The sequence below is a fragment of the Cervus canadensis genome, chromosome 4 (genome assembly GCF_019320065.1).
Source record: "Cervus canadensis isolate Bull #8, Minnesota chromosome 4, ASM1932006v1, whole genome shotgun sequence".
Lineage (NCBI taxonomy): Eukaryota > Metazoa > Chordata > Mammalia > Artiodactyla > Cervidae > Cervus > Cervus canadensis.
In genome coordinates, this window is record NC_057389.1 from 16,429,079 (window position 1) to 16,450,258 (window position 21,180).

General features: G+C 38.2%; 1 protein-coding gene across 2 annotated transcripts in view; it reads left to right on the forward strand.

Annotated features, from left to right (window-relative positions):
• The window catches only part of KIAA0825 (KIAA0825 ortholog), a 436,774-nt gene that overhangs the window by 57,349 nt on the left and 358,245 nt on the right, over positions 1-21,180 (forward strand). For both annotated transcript variants that reach the window (XM_043464654.1, XM_043464655.1), the window contains exon 3: positions 5,388-5,519. In XM_043464654.1, coding sequence (XP_043320589.1) covers positions 5,389-5,519 — 131 coding nt within the window. In that variant the 5' untranslated portion in view covers position 5,388. The remainder of the gene's footprint in view (positions 1-5,387; positions 5,520-21,180) is intronic.

Below are 21,180 nucleotides of genomic sequence, written 5' to 3' on the forward strand. Positions count from 1 at the left end.
AAAGGCAATAATTAATATTATATCAGGTGCTAATACTTCTTTAAAATATTAAACAGGTTTTTTTTAATCTTATACATAAAGTGACCAGAAACATTATAGGAGAATGAACATTTAAAAAGTGTTACTGAAAAAAAAAGTGTTATTGAATGGAAATTTCAAAAAAAGTTATTGTACTTTAAAAAGTTATCGTCCCATCTTTAATTGATCATAGATTAGGGTAAGAGACTTCATTCATTATGTCAAATTACTATTGTGTCCCTAATGACAATTTGTAGGAAGATAAAGTGAAAGTGAAGTCGCTCAGTCATGTCCGACTCTTTGCAGCCCCAGGGACTAGAGCTACCAGGCTCCTCCGTCCACGGGATTTTCCAGGCAAGAGTATTAGAGTGGGTTGCCATTTCCTTCTCCAGGGGATCTTCCCAACCCAGGGATCGAACCCAGGTCTCCCACATTGTAGGCAGACGCTTTACCCTCTGAGCCACCAGGGAAGTCTCATAACATAAACAGAACATAAACAGGAACATAAAGAGAATATAAACCTATATCTTGATCTATAACTTCATAACCCTTTCCTTTTTCCCCTTAGATTTTTTTTTTTAAAGGTAATTCTATCTTTTTGAAGTACCACTGAAATATTTCCCAAATTACATTGGTCCCTCAATAATTGACTTTCCTACTGTTGAGGTCATAGTTATCTTTTACTTAGAATATAGCAGGGGGGTTTCCTACTGGCTCCCTTTTTTTTCTTTTTTTTTTTAACTTTTACTTCTTTATTTTATTTTTGGTTCCGCTGAGTCCTCATCGCTGTCTGCGGGCTCTCCCCAGTTGTGGAGAGCGGAGGCTGCTGTCCACTTGCGGTGCGTGGCCTTCTCACTGCGGTGGTCTTCCTCGTTGCAGGGCACAGACTCTAGGCTCATGGGCCTCAGCAGTTGTGGTGCACAGGCCCAGTCCCTCTGCAACACGTGGAATCCTTCTGGAACCCCACGGATGGAACCCCTGTCCCCTGCATCTGCAGGCGGAGTCCCATCCACTGTACCGCCAGGGGAGTCCCCGGCCCCCTTTCTTACCGTCTTATTACCGTTCCTGGAGAGGGAGAGACTGTTCAGTCACTGTGTCTCTGCTCCTTCTTCACAGTGTCAGACACAGTGTGTGCCCACAGACTACACACAGGAAATGGGAAGTTTGGTGTCTTTGCTCATACTCCTTCTTTGCTTGCTTCTTTCTCATCACAGTCCCACAGTCGTCATTGCCATCCTAAAAGGGACACTTCTGAACCCAGACTTTAGAGTGTCACCTGCCTGTGCTCCCCCTCCTTTATTTATTTCTCAAGTTGGTCCTACTCATTCCTATTCATTAAGGTTAATTTTCTCATCTTGTTAGTTACAGTTTGCCCTTCAAGTTTTCATTTATCCTGTCACACAGCATCTTGAGCGTTACTGCCTCTATAAAGATGACTCTTGCTTCTCTTGTCCTTCATCACCTTGACACCTTAGCGTACATATGGAAGCATCACTGATCTACGGCTGTCATAGGAAATTCCGAACCCTCATCATTCTGGTATCACATCATTGTTATCAGATGGCATTTCTTTCTAATATCATTCCTTTATAAAGAAAGTCTTTGTATATATTGATTAACTTTTCCACTGAGATTAATTGGGCGAAATCATGCAACCATGTAGATGGGAATCCTTCAGAATTCTGGTCACCAACCTCATTTGAATGTTTGACATGTTTCAGAACATCATAGTTTTACTCCAGAGCTGATTTCAGTGAAGAACAGAGCGTACATATTCAATGTTGAAATCATACAAAACAACAGATTTTCTTTTAACAAGCATTCATAAGCACAAATACAACAAAACAATAAAAAAATTTTGATGAAATGGTCATAGTCGAGATACTGAGGAATCAAGTAAGATTTGAATCAGATTTTGAAAGAAATGATAATTATGATTGGCAGGAGAGAAGCATTAAAATTGGGAGATATTTCAAATGAAGACATATAGGAAATTTAAAATGAGAGATTGTACACCTCCTGAGAGCAAGACTAATTTTTAAAAACTATTTTCCTAATTATATATAAAATGATAATTACTTATTGCAAAACATAGGAAAATGCTAAATATGAAAAAGAAAATAAAAATCAATCATAGTCTATCCTGTCTGTCCAAGGATAACCATTTTAACATTTTGATTAATATCATTTCTATATTCCACAATGTTTTATATGCAATAACTGATTCATTTCTCAAGAGACCAACAATCTCAAGTTTTAAAACCAAACAGCTTTTAGCTTTGTTGATTTTTGCTATGGTCTCTTTAGTTTCTATTGCATTTATTTCTGCCCTGATTTTTAAGATTTCTTTCCTTCTGCTAACCCTGGGGTTCTTCATTTCTTCCTTCTCTAGTTGCTTTAGGTGTAGAGTTAGGTTATTTATTTGGCTTTTTTCTTGTTTCTTGATGTAAGCCTGTAATGCTATGAACCTTCCCCTTAGCACTGCTTTTACAGTGTCCCATAGGTTTTGGGTTGTTGTGTTTTCATTTTCATTCATTTCTATACATATTTTGATTTCTTTTTTGATTTCTTCTATGATTTGTTGGTTATTCAGAAGCGTGTTATTTAGCCTCCATATGTTTGAATTTTTAACAATTTTTTCCCTGTAATTGAGATCTAATCTTACTGCACTGTGGTCAGAAAAGATGACTGGAATGATTTCAATTTTTTTTGAATTTTCCAAGACCAGATTTATGGCCCAGGATGTGATCTATTCTGGAGAAGGTTCCGTGTGCACTTGAGAAAAAGGTGAAGTTGATTGTTTTGGGGTGAAATGTCCTATAGATATCAATTAGGTCTAGCTGGTCCATTGTGTCATTTAAGGTTTGTGTTTCCTTGTTAATTTTCTGTTTAGTTGATCTATCCATAGTTGTGAGTGGGGTATTAAAGTCTCCCACTATTATTGTGTTACTATTAATTTCCTCTTTCATACTCGTTAGTGTTTGCCGTACATATTGCGGTGCTCCTATGTTGGGTGCATATATATTTATAATTGTTATATCTTCTTCTTGGATTGATCCTTTGATCATTATGTGGTGTCCTTCTTTCCGTTAAAAGGAATTCATTTGAATCAGTTCTAATGAGATGGATGAAACTGGAGCCCATTATACAGAGTGAAGTAAGCCAGAAAGATAAAGAACATTACAGCATACTAACACATATATATGGAATTTAGAAAGATGGTAATGATAACCCTATATGCAAAACAGAAAAAGAGACACAGAAGTACAGAACAGACTTTTGAACTCTGTGGGAGAAGGTGAGGGTGGGATGTTGCGAAAAGAACAGCATGTATATTATCTATGGTGAAACAGATCACCAGCCCAGGTGGGATGCATGAGACAAGTGCTCGGGCCTGGTGCACTGGGAAGACCCAGAGGAATCAGGTGGAGAGGGAGGTGGGAGGGGGGATCGGGATGGGGAATACGTGTAACTCTATGGCTGATTCATATCAATGTATGACAAAACCCACTGAAATGTTGTGAAGTAATTAGCCTCCAACTAATAAAAAAAAATAATAATTAAAAAAAAAAAGAAAAAAAAAAAAACCAAACAGGTCTGGGTTCAAACCCTACTGCTAACACTGGGTAGCTATGTAACATGGATCTCTTTGGGTTCCCTCCCCATAAATGAGGATAATAACTATTTTTAGAGTTATTATGAAGATTAAGGAAGGTGATGTAAATAAAGTCCTTTATACATAGTAGATATACAGTATAGTATATCTGTACAGTAGCTATATAGCAAATTATATTACTAGTTTGCTATTATATTTAAGCTAACTATGACACTTATTTTCTTTAATTTTGTGTGGAGTCTGAAGTAATGACTCTTTACAATATTGACAAATTGGAACAACTCTGAACAGAGTATTTATATTATAACTTGTTTTATTACAGAGAAGCTGACTACAAACAAAATATTTACCAAGTCTGAGAACCGTCAGCCATTCAAGTCTTTCCATTACAAAAGTGAAATTTTCCTTTCTTGTAACACTTTTTGAGTAACTCATCATCTGAAAAGTTGAACTACCTAAAAAGATTTAAAAATATACAAATAATACAAACTGAATTCATTATTAGTGATATTGGCTGTTGGATTTAGAAATGACTGTTGGGGGCTTTCCAGGTAGCTCAGTATTAAAGAACCTACCTGCCAATGCAGGAGACACAGGAGATGCAGGTTCAACCCTTGGGTTGGGAAGATTCCCTGGAGTAGGAGATAGCAACCCACTCCAGTATTCTTTCCTGGAAAATTCCATGGAGAGAGGAGCCTGGTGGACTATAGTCCACGGGGTCACAAAGAGTCAGAGATGACTGAGTGAATGGGCGCACATGCACACACATTCTGGTAATAGTTGAGCTACTGGGAAGATAGGAGGATATCAAACTCATTGGTATATGGAAATATTGAGGTTTTGTTGTCCTAAAGCATAACTTCCAATGGACATAACATTATCTACCACTTAGCTTATAGTTTTGGAGACTTTTTTTTTTTTGCCTGATTTCAAGTTAATGTTAATTATGGCATATTATAGAGAAATAATTTGTTTTCAAATAAAATTAAACCTTTTACTGCAAAATATTTTAAGATAGGAGAATCCAAGTGTATGAGGAGTTTTGATATTTTAAAATGGTATATCCATGCTTATTCTGTATTTGGAACTAGCCGAGTTTCAGATAAGTCCTGTGATGCCATGGATTGCTATATTGAAATGTTTAGTTAAATGTTTTTCTCTTAAAATCTCTGAAGAAAAATAAAAACTTTATTCCAAAACTACTTCTGTGAAGTGCCAGATAGAACCTATGAGAAATCTTTAGCTGTTTTATTGTATGAGAGGAAATTACTTGCATTTATTAATAATTAAATAATTAAGGATGAGTGTGTCTATTAGAGTTTTAGCTGCCTTCTTCACATATTAATAGACCATAGGATGAGACTGTAATAAATTCTCAGGTCAGCATTACTAGGTCAGTATGTTGACAGGAGTGGAGGGAGTTGCTGAATTTTCGAAGCAACTACACTTGTTCACGGTGGTCTCTGAGGCTTCACAGTATAGTCTGCAGCTCTTTGTTACAATGAGAAGTGGATGCTCAGATAGTCTCTGTCTCTTTTCAGTTTTTAAACCGTAGAGGTGTGAAAATTAGGTCACACCTCATGAAATTTAAATAACAAAACAGTCTACCTAGATTAAAAATAATCCTACTTCTTCTACTGCTGTATCTTGCCTATAAATCAGAATTAAAATTTTGGGTTAGTATCACAACTTGAGGGTTTTTTTTTTTTCTTTCATTTTGGGGAAACTGACATTTTTTATTCTTATTCCTCAGGATGGATTGGGGAGATGAATATCCCCACAATTCTTTTGACCTACATTGTTTGTTAAATTCATTTCCTGGAGACTTGGAGTTTAAGCAGATCTTCAGTGATATTGATGAAAAGATAGAACAAAATGCTCTCAGGTAAATATTGTTAATTTTAAAGCAAGTTGATTTCATCTTTCCTTTTCTAGAATTTCTATCTAGTCTATGTTCAGTGTTTCCTGCTCTTAGGAAAATTTTAGGTTTAATTATCATTACCTTTCCTCAAAAACTTAATTAGACCCTTCCCTCTAGGATATAAGATGATTTTTCTTATCTGATTACTACTTTAAACAAGGCTTAAAAAAGGCTAAAAATACAGGCCCTGCCTTCAAATAGATAAAGTTTGTTGAACTACTGTCGTTGGGGAGGAAGAAATTTTCCTCTACCCTTCTAGGTTCTTTGCGTAGTCTAATAATTAAATTGAAATGAGACAAATAAATGGGAAAAACTCAAACAAAAGTGTAATAACCCATGTCTGTGGGAGAGACTCAGAAAAACTGAGTAGATGGCCAAAATGGCCAAAGTCCTCATCTTAAATACCATTCTCAGCTGAAGGCGAAAGAGGATGTTGAGGGTGGGGAGAATCAGGCATGGAAAAGCACCGTGAGCAAGGGGGAGGTTGTTGTGCAGACTTAACTCAGTGCCTCCTCTGTCCATAAGAGCTTTGGTCATCCTCCTCTGCCTGGTACAGTGAAGGAAATACCTTTACAAATGGATTTTTTCCTTACAAATGTGAACGTTTCTAATGAAAGGGTAACTCCTATTTGGTTTTCAGATTATTTACTTTATGTGTTTCTTAGAAAACAGACAGCTTGGTATAATTTAATATGCCAAAGAGGCATATTTTAGGGTGGCAAGTTTTGCTCCCCTCAGTTCTGTTCAGTTCAGTCGCTCAGTCGTGTCCGACTCTTTGCGACCCCATGGAGAGCACGCCAGGCTTCCCTGTCCATCACCAACTCCCAGAGCTTACTCAAACTCGTGTCCATTGCGTCAGCGATGCCATCCAACCATATATCCTCTGTCGTCCCCTTCTCCTCCTGCCTTCAATCCTTCCCAGTATCAGAGTCTTTTCAAATGAGTCAGCTCTTCACATCAGGTGACCAGAGTGTTGGAGTTTCAGCTTCAGCATCAGTCCTTCCAGTGAATATTCAGGACTGATTTCCCTTAGGATGGACTGGTAGGATCTCCTTGCAGTCCAAGGGACTCTCAGGTCCATATAGTCATGGCTATGGTTTTTCTAGATGTCTGACTCTCAGCCAACTCCGGGAGATGGAAGGACAGGAGAGCCTGGAGAGCTGCAGTCCATGGGGTCCCAAAGGTCAGACACGACTCAGTGACTGAACAGCAGCAATGCTGTTCATGATTTCTTGGAGCTTGCCAGTACTGACGGCCTGCGTTTTCATTCATATGTGTAAACATTATCATTTGATGGATCAGCACGGAAATTAAAATTTTGAAAATAGATATTCAAAAAACGGTAGTGTAGGGTCATGGATTGCTTGAATTGCTGAAAGCAGAACATTAAATTATTTTTATGTAATGTTTGTCATATTCAGTCTCCTCACTTAATTGGGAGGCTAGGCAGACCATCTATGTAAGGTTAGTCTTTATCACCTACTCCAAAATTAGTGTTACTAAACGCTGGAGGAGGGACTTCCCTGGTGGTCCACTGGTTAGCAACCTGCCCGCCAATGCAGGGGACACAGGTTCAATCACTGATCTGAGAACTAAGACCCCACACGCGTTGGGGCAGGGAGGCCAGTGTACCACAAGTACTGAGCTGTGTACTCTAGAGCCTGTGAGTGGCAGCTATTAAAGCCCGTGTTCCCTGGAGCCAGTGCTCCCCAAGACAAGCCACCACAACGAGAAGCCCTTGGACTTCAGCTAGAGAGTAGCCCCCACTTACTGCAACTAGAGAAAGCCCATGTGTAGCAACAAAGAGACCCGTACTCGGCATCAAAGACCCAGCACAGCCAAAAATAAATGAATTACTTAAAAATAAATAAATAAACACTGGGGGAGGCAGGCACAGCTAAGCAGATTTCCACCAGTACATATTCTCTGATCGAAAGGACTTTGTCTTCATACGTATTTGTGAACCCTAGGGTCAGTTCATTAACTGCAATCTTTTTGGCCAAAGATTCTAATAATTCACCTCATGTTGAAACCATGTAACTGAGATTTGAACTTGAACCCCTGGTCTTTTAATTAGAATCACTCACGTGGGGTCTGGGCTTACTTGTCTCAGGGCAGAAGGAATTCAGTGAGAGGCAAAGTGATAGACAAGAAAGTTGGCTTATTAATATAGGGCACTTGTGAGAGATGCTGGATTTAGAAAAGACAGAGGAACCAGAGATCAAATTGCCAACATCTGCTGGATCATTGAAAAAGCAAGAGAGTTCCAGAAAAACATCTATTTCTGCTTTATTGACTATGTCCAAAGCCTTTGACTGTGTGGATCACAATAAACTGTGGAAAATTCTGAAAGAGATGGGAATACCAGACCACCTGACCTGCCTCTTGAGAAACCTGTATGCAGGTCAGGAAGCAACAGTTAGAACTGGACATGGAACAACAGACTGGTTCCAAAATAGGAAAAGGAGTACGTCAAGGCTGTATATTGTCACCCTGTTTATTTAACTTATATGCAGAGTACATCATGAGAAACACTGGGCTGGAAGAAGCACAAGCTGGAATCAAGATTGCCGGGAGAAATATCAATAAGCTCAGGTATGCAGATGACACCACCCTTATGGCAGAAAGTGAAGAAGAGCTAAAGGGCCTCTTGATGAAAGTGAAAGAGGACAGTGAAAAAGTTGACTTAAAGCTCAACATTCAGAAAACTAAGATCATGGCATCCAGTCCCATCACTTCATAGCAAATAGATGGGGAAACAATGGAAACAGTGAGAGACTTTATTTTTCTGAGCTCCAAAATCACTGCAGATGGTGATTGCAGTCATGAAATTAAAAGACGCTTACCCCTTGGAAGGAAAGTTATGACCAACCTAGACAACATATTAAAAAGCAGAGACATCACTTTGTCAACAAAAGTCCGTCTAGTCAAGGCTATGGTTTTTTCAGTGGTCATGTATCGATGTGAGAGTTGGACTGTGAAGAAAGCTGAGTGCCAAAGAATTGATGCTTTTGAACTGTGGTGTTGGAGAAGACTCTTGAGGATCCCTTGGACTGCAAGGAGATCCAACCAGTCCATCCTAAAGGAGATCAGTCCTGGGTGTTCATTGGAAGGACTGATGAAGCTGAAACTCCAATACTTTGGCCACCTGATGTGAAGAGCTGACTCATTTGGAAAGACCCTGATGTTGGGAAAGATTGAGGGCAGGAGGAGAAGGGGACGACAGAGGATAAGATGGTTGGATGGCATCACCGGCTCAATGGACATGGGTTTGGGTGAACTCTGGGAGTTGGTGATGTACAGGGAGGCCTGGCGTGCTGCAGTTCATGGGGTCACAAAGAATCTGACACAACTGAACGACTGAACTGAACTGAACTGAACTGTGAGAGATGCAAGCTGGCAGGCAAGGGGGCTCTGCTCTGTCATAGCAGTTGCTTAAGCCAGCAGAAGGATGGTAACATATACTAAAATATGTTGAATCATCTCAGGCTTTTGTATCATGAGAGTTTCCTACTTTGGAATGTGCCCTTCCTTTAAGTTCTTGTCCTTGGTCCTAAGTTGGAGAAGGAAATGGCAACCCACTCCAGTATTCTTGCGTGGAAAATCCCATGGACAGAGGAACCTGGTAGGCTACAGTCCATGGGGTCACAAGAGTCAGACACAACTTAGCGACTTCACTTTCACTTTGGTCCTAAGTATCTTTATCTTGCTGAACTCAACCAGCAGAATGCAGGCCTCTTTTTTTGTTTGTTTCACTTAATGACCTGGGGCATATCTTGTGCTTTTATTTATGGTTTTATAGTTAAGCAAGCCTTCTTCTTATGCAACATTCTGATCGGTTTCTTAAGCAATCGTTAACATGCATTGATCTCCCAGAGTCCCCTTGGTTTTCCTCTCTATCTGTAATCCCATCCTGGGACTTCTACAACTACCAGTGTAACTATCCTATTCTGTCCCTATCAGTGTAGGTTACAAATATGCAAACCACAGTAAAAATGTCTATTATCAAATGGTGTGTAGTGTTTCCTTTTTAAAAATTTAAAGTATAGTTAGTTATGCACTGTCAAAGAAACTGAACTGAGCAAGTGAAATTTTCCTGCAGTTTTTTCCTCATGCTTAATATGAGAATAGTTAACTTTTCATCATAAAATGGGCATAAATAACTTAAATTCAAAAGATAGCCTATATTCCAAAATTTTTTTATAAAAAGCAAAAAAATAGCATATTGCTGAGGAATTATAATTAAAATTAAAATCTTCTCCCATTCTGGGAATCCTCTCCACAAAGGCTGAAGAGAAAGAAAACTCTTCTGTTATTCAGCAGGCTTTAAACCAAAATGTCATAAACATCACAGGTGATCTGCTAAAAGACTGCAAAAGCAGAAAGGAATCACAGCCCTCTGTAAAGTCTAGTAGGTCCACCCATTACATGTAATACATGTTTTCAGGAGAGACAATATCTGTTGTAGGAAAAAATGGGGTACAAGAGGATGGTCATGTCCCAGGTCTCCAGTGAGTTCCAAATTCTTGGGACAGCCCACCAAGTGAGGATCCTTGGCTTTGTGTAGGAAAGAATTCAAGAGTGAGCCATAATAAAGTGAAAGCAGGTTTATTTAGAGAGATAGACCCTCCATAGGCAGTGTGGTGTCTCTCAGGAGGTGTGAGCAGTCCTGTTATATGGGGTGGTTCATTTTTACGGGCTGGGTAATTTCATAGGCTAATGAGTGGGAGGATTATGACAAGTATTTTGGGAAAGGGGCAGATATTTCCAGAGATTGGGCCACCGCCCACTCTTTGGTCTCTGTGGTCACCTCAGAACTGTCATGCTGCCCGTGGGTGTATCTTTCAGTGTATGCTTATATATTACAGTAAACACATAATGAGGCTCAAGGTCTAGTGAAGTCTAATCTTCCACCATTTTGGGCCTAGTAGTTGCTAGCTGTTTTTGTGGTCCCCTGTTTTTCTTAATGGTTATATCACTCTTTTAATGATTGTGCCCTGCCTCCTTCCTTCCTGTTTCATAAAGTGAAAGAAAGTGAAGTCTCTCAGTTGTGTCTGACTCTTTGCGACCCCATGGACTGTAGCCTCCCAGGCTCCTCCGTCCATGGAATTTTCCAGGCAGGAGTACTGGAGTGGGTTGCCATTCCCTTCTCCAGGGGATCTTCCTGACCCAGGGATCGAACCCAGGTCTCCTGCATTGCAGGCAGACGCTTTACCGTCTGTGCCACCAGGGAAGTTCCCGCATCCAGCCTTCAAATAGAAGAATTGACAGCATAGTTTTTCACACGTGGTTCATCCTAACTTCTCCATAATTAAAAAGCACCCGTGTAAGCTAGTTGGCGTCATCTGGTGGAGAAGCAAACTTCTTAGGTCCTTATGATAAGAAGCAGTTTTGCAAATTGAGTCAAGGCACCCTGACATCAGGCTGCTCCTTTTCACAGGCACAGGGAGACATTAGAGTTACCTCCCTTGCTGTTTGTGCTTTGAAAAGATGGCTCCCAGTTTTTTTGAGAAAGACAGTCCTGGCTGAGAAAGCTGACAAAAGATCTATCTAGTCTTCCAAGGGGTCCATTTCAGAGAGATGAAAAAGTACTTACATTTGCAGTTTCTAAGGTAAATAAGAAAAAGAAGGAGAGGGAAACCTTTTCCCTTATTTTCAACAGGGAGAATTAAGCTTCTTATTTTTAATTTGTATCTACCATTAATTTATATGTATATACATACATAGCCATATAAATGCATATATATCTTTTTTAAAAAATAGCATAATACATCATTTTTAAAAAAGCATGTATATGTGACCTAATGACACTATAGAGAATGTGTCTCTATATATAATAGTTTATATTATATATATATATTATATATATATATTATATTATATATGTGAATATAAAATCACTATATTAAACTCAGTATAATTATGTATTTATTTAATTTATATATTCAGTATTATATACGTGTATATTGCATAACACAGTTTCTCACCCAAAGGAACTTATAAATGAAATGAGTATGAGCTTAAATAGATTAACAAGTCACTTATCCTTATTCTAGAGAACTTTTTTTTCACTGATACTAAGAAAATTTTTTTAATTGAAGTACAGTTGATTTACAGCGTTGTGATAGTCTCAGGTGTATGGCAAAGTGATTCAGTTATGCATATATAGAGAGAGATGATTATATTAAAACAAAATTTAAATATTTTCTAAAAAGTGACTTTCTTTGTTCATAATGGCCTTGAGGCTCCATCAGAACAAATCGCTGAGGGACGGGACTTCCCTGGTGGTCCAGTGGTTAAGACTAGACTTCCACCTCAGGAGGCATGGGTTCCATCCCTGGTCAGGGAAGCAAGATCCCACCTGCTGCAGGGCATGGCCAAAAAAAAAAAAGAGAGAGAGATAAAATGAGAGATTAGAAACAAAACCAAGTAACTGAGCTCTGATGCTTTTGTCATAGGCGGTTTCATTTTTATTTGCTAAACCATCTACAGTTATTTCCTGTCCAACCTGGTCAATAAGAAATCATATTGAGAAGTAAAACAATGATTAAAATAGTGTCCTTTGCCTTCATAAATTGTTGTTTAGGTCAAAATTCAGATGTTAGTATTAAAAAGAAAATATGACATGGAGAATAAGGATATAATTTTTAAATTAAAAATATTTTATTGCCCATATATTAAAACAAACCTAGAGCAAAACCACCTCAAGTGACCATTGATCTTCATGGGGGATAAAATAAGGGAGAGCTCTATGTGCCGTGTGCTACATTTAGAATCAAGTCTATTTTTCATCAAATTCAATTATGTTTTTATTATACTCTTGAGAATAAACATAATAGTATAGGGTGTATATATTTTTAAAAATAAAATACTGAATAATAACCATGTTTCAGAAGAGTGTAAATCATTTATGCACTCATTTATTGCCTCCTAACAGAATAGCTTTTAGGAAATTGTATGTCATGACAAATCAGTTATGCCACACTTACACTGCAGTAGTTGAATTACCCTTGGCATTTTTGTATTCTAACAGTTCTATTTATCTCTCAATGGTGTACACTGAATAAGTAATGAGCATCCATATGATATGGCTTTTCCCAATACTTTTAAAGAAGAAAACATTAGTAATTCATTTTTAAATATGGTATTTTTCCTCACCCTTGAATTTTTAAAGTTGTGTTTCTAGCAGTGACCCTGAATTCTAAGTGTGAATTCCTTCCCTCTTCTTAATATCATCAGGTTTTATGAGCCACAGGGTCTTTTGCTTCCCAAAGCAGTGATTCACCAGAATGGACTAGAATGCCCAGAGGTCACTGAACCTTCACCTGCCCTTCAAGAGAGGCTGTCATTCTCCCAGACCATTTTCACTTTTACGTCCTCATTTCCATTCAAGTCAGAGCTAGGTGACTCTCAGGTCTGACAGTGGAAATCAGTGACGGTGAATCACTTACTTCTAACACGTATCAGCGTTGGTAGCAGGAAGGTAAGTAACCTCCCAAAGAGGGATACTGTGAATGCTGTATCCACAGACTCACCCCAGACTAAAAACCACACGTAGCACTAAAATCTTTTTTGAACTGAACAGAACTTAATATTAGCTTAACACAATCTTGAGGCATAGAAGTTGTCTTGGGCTTATAATACATCATGAATGATTTTTCTCCTCTTAATGTTCAGTTGAATAGATATATCATTCAGAGTTTCTTTTGCCTTTCTGTTTCTTAACTATGGACAGTATTTGTGTGTACCTCCGGATCTAAGTTTTGCTGGCACTGTGCAGGATTACTCCCTTTTTTTTTTTTTTTTTAAATATAAGAAAGAACAAGAAGTACTCCCATGGATAATATCATTGGTCTTGATCCAGGAGAGGTAGGGTCAGAGTGGTAGGGGAGGACGTTAACTTTATATTGTGACAGAATACTGGATAGATGGTTTCTATAAGTTTAACTATGCTCTCTGTTTCAAGGTGGCATATTAGACCATTTTCTTCTCATCATGATCTGTCAGCATTAGCTCCATTATTTGAAGTCTAGGATGTTCCAGCTTCTTTCTCCAGATTCCTATATTGTATGCCCTCAGTGCTTTCCTGAGACCTCTGCTTCAGGAGACTGAGATAAGGAGCATAAAATGTGGGATCAGTAGCTACATCAGATGATTGTTAAGAGATTCTTTCAGGTAATGCATACATTTTAGGTGTTCAACAGGTTTTAAAAGTATAACCTTTATTTTTAGGTGAGTTAGCTTTACCTACTTTTGGCCAAACAGGCCTAAGACAATAAAGAATTACTGTTTGGGATATTCCAATAAGAAATATTGTTGTATTATCTTTCCATGGGAAACAAGGAAAATGAAGTAAGTGTCTTCCTGTCTATAAGCTGTTTTAATAGCAGAAGTGTGAATAATATTGTACTAAAAATCCAGACCTGATAAAGAGATTGAGCCAGCAATAGGAGGCCACTATTCCGCAGGGAGGGTCAGCGTTAATGGTCCAGGGGGAAGTAATCCACAGCCCTGAGATGCCAACCAGAGGTGCCCGGTGAAGCCAGCTCAGCTATGAGAACAAGCACAGGGGAGGGAAAGCTCGAAGGAGACTGGGCCCTGGTAAGGAGACGTAGCTTGTGTGGCTGGCCCGTCTTTCCTGCCCATGACTAATGCCTCGAGATCTAACTCAACCCCGACAGCTTTCCCTGGGAAAGGGCCACCTCTTAAAAGGATCACTAATGCCACAGCTTTTGCTTATCACAGTCTTTATCCTAGAATTATGACTAAGAATATCATCTTATAGTACTTGGAAAGGAGTTGAGTTGGGGAGCCTGAAAGCTGGTCTTGTTATCTCCTTTATTTTTGCTTTAAAGGCTAACTGTTCCGCCCTGTATGCTCATTGCCTAAAACAGCCCTGGCACAAAGTAGGCTAGAGGTCAGACATCAGCTGTGTCTGCTTTAGCTGGTGTGACGTTAGATGAGTGGAATGGGATACAAGAAGCTATCATCAAGTGCTAGTTTTCTTTTCTGGTGAGTAGTTTATGTTATAAAATGGCACATACTCAGAAAGAATTGCAGACAGCAGAAAAAGGCGGATACAAGGAAAAGTTGAGTATGGAAGGGTAGAGATGAGGAAGTTTTCTAACTCCTCTGACCCTCCTCCTCTTGTTCCTCAGAGGTAACTTACACTAATGAATTATTGTAGAACTACCCAGAAATGTTCTTTATATATAGATTTGTGCACCCCAAAATATATTCTCCTTTTTACACAGATGGGATTTGTGTGTGTACTTTACTTAGATTTTTTTTAATGTATTTTTTTAAAGTTCTGTATTCTAAGTCAGTTCCCTCTTGATGAGCATTTACATTTCTTGCAGTCTTTCTGCTCTTACTGCACACACACATGCATACGTGTGTCCTTGCTTCCTTAGGAGAGATTATGTGATGGTTTCTTAGACATTGTATAATTAGCTGTGATAAGGTTGTTCCCCAGCCTGGCTTCCACTGTCTGCTCTCCTGCAAGCAGTGTAGGGAACTGTATGCTGTATGTCCTGCCTCCTCACGGTGTGACCATACGTATTAATTAAACCCTCAGTTTGTAACTTGCAGTCAAATCTGTGTGGCTTAGTGATTGCCTGTATCTGGGCAGTGCAGATAAAGATGTAGACTAGATGTGTTCCCGATATCAGCTGATTTTCATTATTATATATGTTCTCCTTCTCTCTTCTTTTTTCTCTTTCTCAGGAAGAGAACGAAGGGAATCATCCCAAAGTAAATGCTGGTGCAGATTTCTCACTTTTTCTCCTGTTTTCGGTTTGTGTGGTTTCATTGGGATAAGTCACATCTGACTTTAGTAACTGTGCTAATATATGGAAGCAGGGAAGCCTCCAAAGCTAAACAAGAAAGCACATGAACTTACTCTTGCTTGTCACGGATATTACACTGCCATGTCCTAATATCACTGTAGAACATTTCTGGGAAATGGTCTTTATATTGTTAACAGAGCCCTGTGCCACTTCCATGGAGCTCCTATCTACATTATGGAAAGGGATCCTGAGTCATACTTAATTTCAAGAGTGAAACTATACGTTGGTATATGATGTCAGGCTCACTCCAGCAATGTCAGGATTACCCCGCCATTGAATGGAGGTTGGGGGGTATTTCTCAATTGGTTGACTCTTTTGGAAGTGCTTTAGATTTTTTTAGATGGGTGCTTGCCCTACACTGGTCTGAACTTTACTGAAGCGATCTGGACCATTCTGAAGCCTCTGTAAACATTTGTTGTGAGGACTGGTGAGAATAACTCTGAACAAAAGGTGGATTGACAATAGATGGGACTCTTGGGAGGCTATTTATATAGTCCAGATGAGAGATGTTAAGATCCTGAGCCCCTTCTTTCACAATAGGAATGGAAAGGGAAAGATTCATTTGAGAAAGATTTAAGGAGAGTGTTGTTAATAGTATTTGGGGTCAAAGATATTTTTTTCCTGAGAGTACAGTTAAAACTTTTAGAATAACCAAAACATATCTAAAACAGAAAATAGTTTAGCAAAAATATATAATTTTCTACATTTCATTGAAATAGTTGTCTTATAAATTCTTTTCTCAGCCTTTTAAGAAATACGATCTAAAAACATCTTTGTCTCAGGAAAGTAAGTTTTCATTTCATGGCTGACTTATAGTTTAACTACATTCTAGCTTTTATACATCTGTCCCTTCCCTATTAATTACCTGTTAATTCTGAGGAATTTTCATAATCTCTTTAGATGAGCTAGGTCTATCTAAAAGCCCAAAAAACTCTTTATTTACTTCACAACTATTTCTTGGTGTTTTAAAATATATCATAGTATTTTAAAAACCTTTCCCTTAGACTGAATTTATGTTGGTAAAAAGTATAAACAAGAGCAACAAAAATGTAAAAGCTTAAAAAAGCTTTTTAATGTTTGCATTTTCCATATTGTAGATATAGTCTTGAATCTCTGCCATGGCACCTCTACCCTGCTCTAAAAAATAAAAACTCTCACCTTCTATGGAAGCACACCTTTATGTCCTCTATAACCTTTACATTGAAGAAGTTCTAATACTTTTTGCTGGTAGAGCATATTTTTTTTCCCCTTTGAACTTTTTTTTGTGACTGAATAATAAAGACTATGAGTTTTAAATCCTAAAAGAGTTTCTACAGTAAACTTAAACTTATTGTCCAAATAAATAGAGTTTTAAAGTGAGCCAGCCGTGAGATTAGGTGATCAGCACTGAATTCTCAGGGGTCAGGTATCAGGGACTGCTAAGCACAGTGATTTGGTTAGTTTTCTTAGAGCATCAATATCCTCGCATATAGTCTCCTTTCCTATAGGAAGAAGCCTTTTCTGCACCCCCAGAGGCCCACTGAGGGGCTCCCTCCTGTGTTCTCCCCGCAACTCAGCACTTCGTACACACACCTCTTATCAAGTCTTACTGAGTGTGGTTCTTCATTTACAGGCCTATCTCTCTCATTGGAAAGAATTCTTTTAGGGATGGGACCATGACTTATTCATGTTTAGGTCCTTAGTGTGGATCACAGTACCTACCACATATTCGGGAAATCAGTTAATGAATATCAGATATGCTTTCATTCAGCAAGTAATTTTCCCACTCAAGGAACCTAGGATTGAATGTTGAATGAGAAAATTATATCCTTTAAAAAAAAGCATGCTGTATGTTGCATCTTAGAAATGGTTTATAAATTGATTTACACACAGCCGCTCAGTAATGCATCCGCTTGCACACATCATTAACTTGGATAATTCAGAGTCATTATAATTAAAGCACATTGGGGTTCAGATTTATTAGGAAGTGTTGAGACATATGAAGAGGCATAGAGAATACTGTGATAAACATTCGTGTGCTCATGATGTAGTATAAGGAATAAAACCTTACCTCTACAGCTGAAACTCACTATGTGCATCTCCCCAGTCTCAGCCTACTCCCATCCCCACCCTGCATTTGGTGATATTGATCATTCCAGCACATTTCTTTTTTCTTTTAAAATGTATGTAAGTAAGTATATATTTAGTCTTAAAGTAGAGTTGATTTAAAATACTATATTCATTTCACACACAGTGAAACAAATTCGTAGCACACAGTGATTCAACATTTTTATAGGTTGTGCTCAGTTTTCAAGCACATTTCTTTACACTTTTACTATGTATGATCATAATCCTGAACACTGTGTGTGATCATATGGCATGCTTTCAAGCTATTACATGGTTTGCATTCATTTGTACCTTTTTTCCCATAAACATTACTTTTGTTAGATTCATTCATGTTGATAAGTGTATTTCTAGTTCATTTTCATGACTCTGTTTCATGGGATAAATGTAATTATTTAACCATTTTCTCTACTGGTGGGCATTTAGGATATTTTCAGTGGTTTTAATATTACAAATAAAGTTGGGAATATGCTTTTAGAAAGTCCTTGCTAAACCAGCTAATGGTGTACATTTGGGAATTTAAACTATTTAAGGCAGAGATTCTACATTGACATTTGATTTCTGACATTATTGGTCAATAAATGTGTTAATTGGATTTCTATTTGCTGAATTACCTTGGTTGTAATTTCACAACTGACCTTGTTTCTAAAGACAATTAGAAGTAACTTAAGCAGAAAACAACTTCAGTTCAGTTCAGTTCAGTCACTTAGTCGTGTCCAACTCTTTGTGACCCCGTGGACTGCAGCACACCAGGCCTCCCTGTCCATCACCAACTCGCAGAGCTTGCTCAAACTCATGTCCATTGATGGTGATGCCATCCAACCATCTCATCCTCTATCGTCCCCTTCTCCTCCTGCCTTCAGTCTTTGCCAGCGTCAAGTTCTTCTCAACAAGTCAGTTCTTCACATCAGGCGGCCAAAGTGTTGGAGTTTCAGCTTCAGCATCAGTCTTCCCAATGAATATTCAAAACTGATTTCCTTTAGGATGGACTGGTTGTATCTCCTTGCAGTCCAAGGGATCCTCAAGAGTCTTCTCCAACACTACAGTTCAAAAGCATCAATTCTTCAGCACTCAGCTTTCTTGATAGTCTAACTCTCACATCCATACATGACTACTGGAAAAACCATAGCTTTGACTAGATGGATCTTTGTTGGCAAGGTGATGTCTCTGCTTTTCAATATGCTGTCTAGGTTGGTCATAACTTTTCTTCCAAGGAACAAGTGTCTTTTAATTTCATCGCTGCAGTCACCATCTGCAGTGATTTGGGAGCCTAAACAGTCAGCCACTGTTTCCCCATCTATTTGCCATGAAGTGATGGGACTGGATGCCATGATCTTAGTTTTCTGAAGGTGAGCTTTAAGCCAACTCTTTCACTCTTATCAAGAGGCTCTTTAGCTCTTCTTCGCTTTCTGCTATAAGGGTGGTGTCATCTGCATATCTGAGGTTATTGATATTTCTCCCGGCAATCTTGATTCCAGCTTGTGCTTCATCCAGCCCAGCGTTCCTCATGATGTACTCTGCATATAAATTAAATAAGCAGGGTGACAATATGCAGCCTTGCCGTACTCCTTTTCCTGTTTGGAACCAGTCTGTTGTTCCATGTCCAGTTCTAACTGTTGCTTCCTGACCTGCATACAGATTTCTCAGGATGCAGGTCAGGTGGTCTGGTATTCCCATCTCTTTCAAAATTTTCCACAGTTTGTGGTGATCCATACAGTCCAAGGCTTTGGGCATAGTCAATAAAGCAGAAATAGATGTTTTTTCTGGAATTCTCTTGCTTTCTCGATGATCCAGCGGATGTTGGCAATTTGATCTCTGGTTCCTCTGCCTTCTCTAAAACCAGCTTAAACCAAAATAAAGACAAGTGTCATGTTATTTCTGAAAAACTAGATGAAGATCTTGCATCATTTAAGTCTATTGATATATAGACCTCATCCCACCCAAGATTACCATCTCTATCAGCAATATTACTGCACATATATGTAAAATGTTACCTTTTAGATGTTGAATATTAATTTTTAAATTATTTTTGACATTAAAGAAGAAAAAAATCCCAAGTTACATTACAAACTGACATTCATCTTAAATTTTGAAAATACTCATTTGTATAATAATTAGGCAATAAATCTCAAGACTTCAGCAGGATGTACAGACAGTGGTGAATGGCAGAATGACACGTTATATACAGCTAACTAAAAACAAAATCAGGTAGCGATGAATTCTATCACCTTAAAATTTGTGACAAATGATTTTAAAAGCCAGCTCAACTGTCTTCAGTTTGTATCAGTGAGGGAGGTCCTCTGAAATGCAACTGCTCAATCCCTATATCAGTGTTTGAACAAATTACTGAAATATCTAGCTCTCTGAAGGCTTTACTCTATTTATAAGTTGTTGTTATTGGCCTCTACCCAGATTCAGATGTTAGAGATTAGCCTAAAAGCTGAGTCTTGATTGAAATAGATTTAGGTAGACTAGCAGCTGAGCCTGTCTGGTTCACGTTGCTGCAGTCTGTTAGGTCTCACTGAATGAGACACAGGAGGATGCTCTAATAAAAACCTTTGATATCCAGTCCCTGGAGTCAAGGTGTGAGCTTAGGGCATCGTGTTTCTCGGTTCATAGAAGTGCATACGTAAATGGAGAAGATATATGCCAGTCTTGTGCCAGACTTAGAACTGGTATTCCTGAATAAGCCTGTCTCATCAGAAAACTGAATGGCCTGTGGCCTAAGGAGCTATTGTTTTTCTTTTAAGTTCTTTGTTTTCATGAAAAGGCTCTTTGATTCTCAGAATGTGTTTGTTTCAAAGTAATTCGGTTTGAATTCACTCATGCTCAGAAGTCTCCTGAAAAGCTTTCCTTAGAAATTTACAGTTTATGTTTTATATGCAAGCAATACCTTATACATTTTGAAGAAAAGAATTTCATATGATATCGATTTTAATTATCAGAGCTTGGTTTCCAAAACCTACCTGTTTTTATCACATGTTGATAATGAACAGCAAGGATATTTTCAAAACAGTAGCAACCTTTTTGGTAACAGATGTTTCTTTATACTATTAAGAGGCAAATGCATAACTGAGGTGAAGGGATTCAGCTTCAAAATAACTTTCCTGTTTATAAGCTTTCTTGCAGTTTAGATATGCTGCCATCAGGTGGTAGTAATATGTCATATCCATGTGGCTCCACAGATGACATTGTGCTTAAGGTCATCACAAAGATTTATAATAATTAATGCAGATTTGTAAGTGAAAATTAAAATAACATATTACATCTTTTTAGTTCCAGAGCTGAAGATACTTCTAATGGAATTTTTAAAACGTGTGTGTTGGTAGATGCAATTGGGCATGTTTTCTCTCTTCGTTTATGTGTTTACTTAAAACGAAGAGTTTCATCTTACGCCTTCAAAAATTTTAGAAAATACAGAAAAGTAAAATTAAAAACACCAAATTTTCATCACTCAAAGATGATTGTTTTTAACCTTTTGTTTCATTTTCTTCCAGTCTTATTTTCTTAACATGCAGTCTTTAGTATATTTTGGGTTTTTTGGATTTTTTGGCGGGGGGAGTAGAATTTAATGGCAGGAAAAGGTATTTAGCCGTAGTAACTGTATATACAGCACATATCTTTTATAACTTTTAAAACTGTAACTTCTTTGTAACTGTTTTATGATTTCTTAA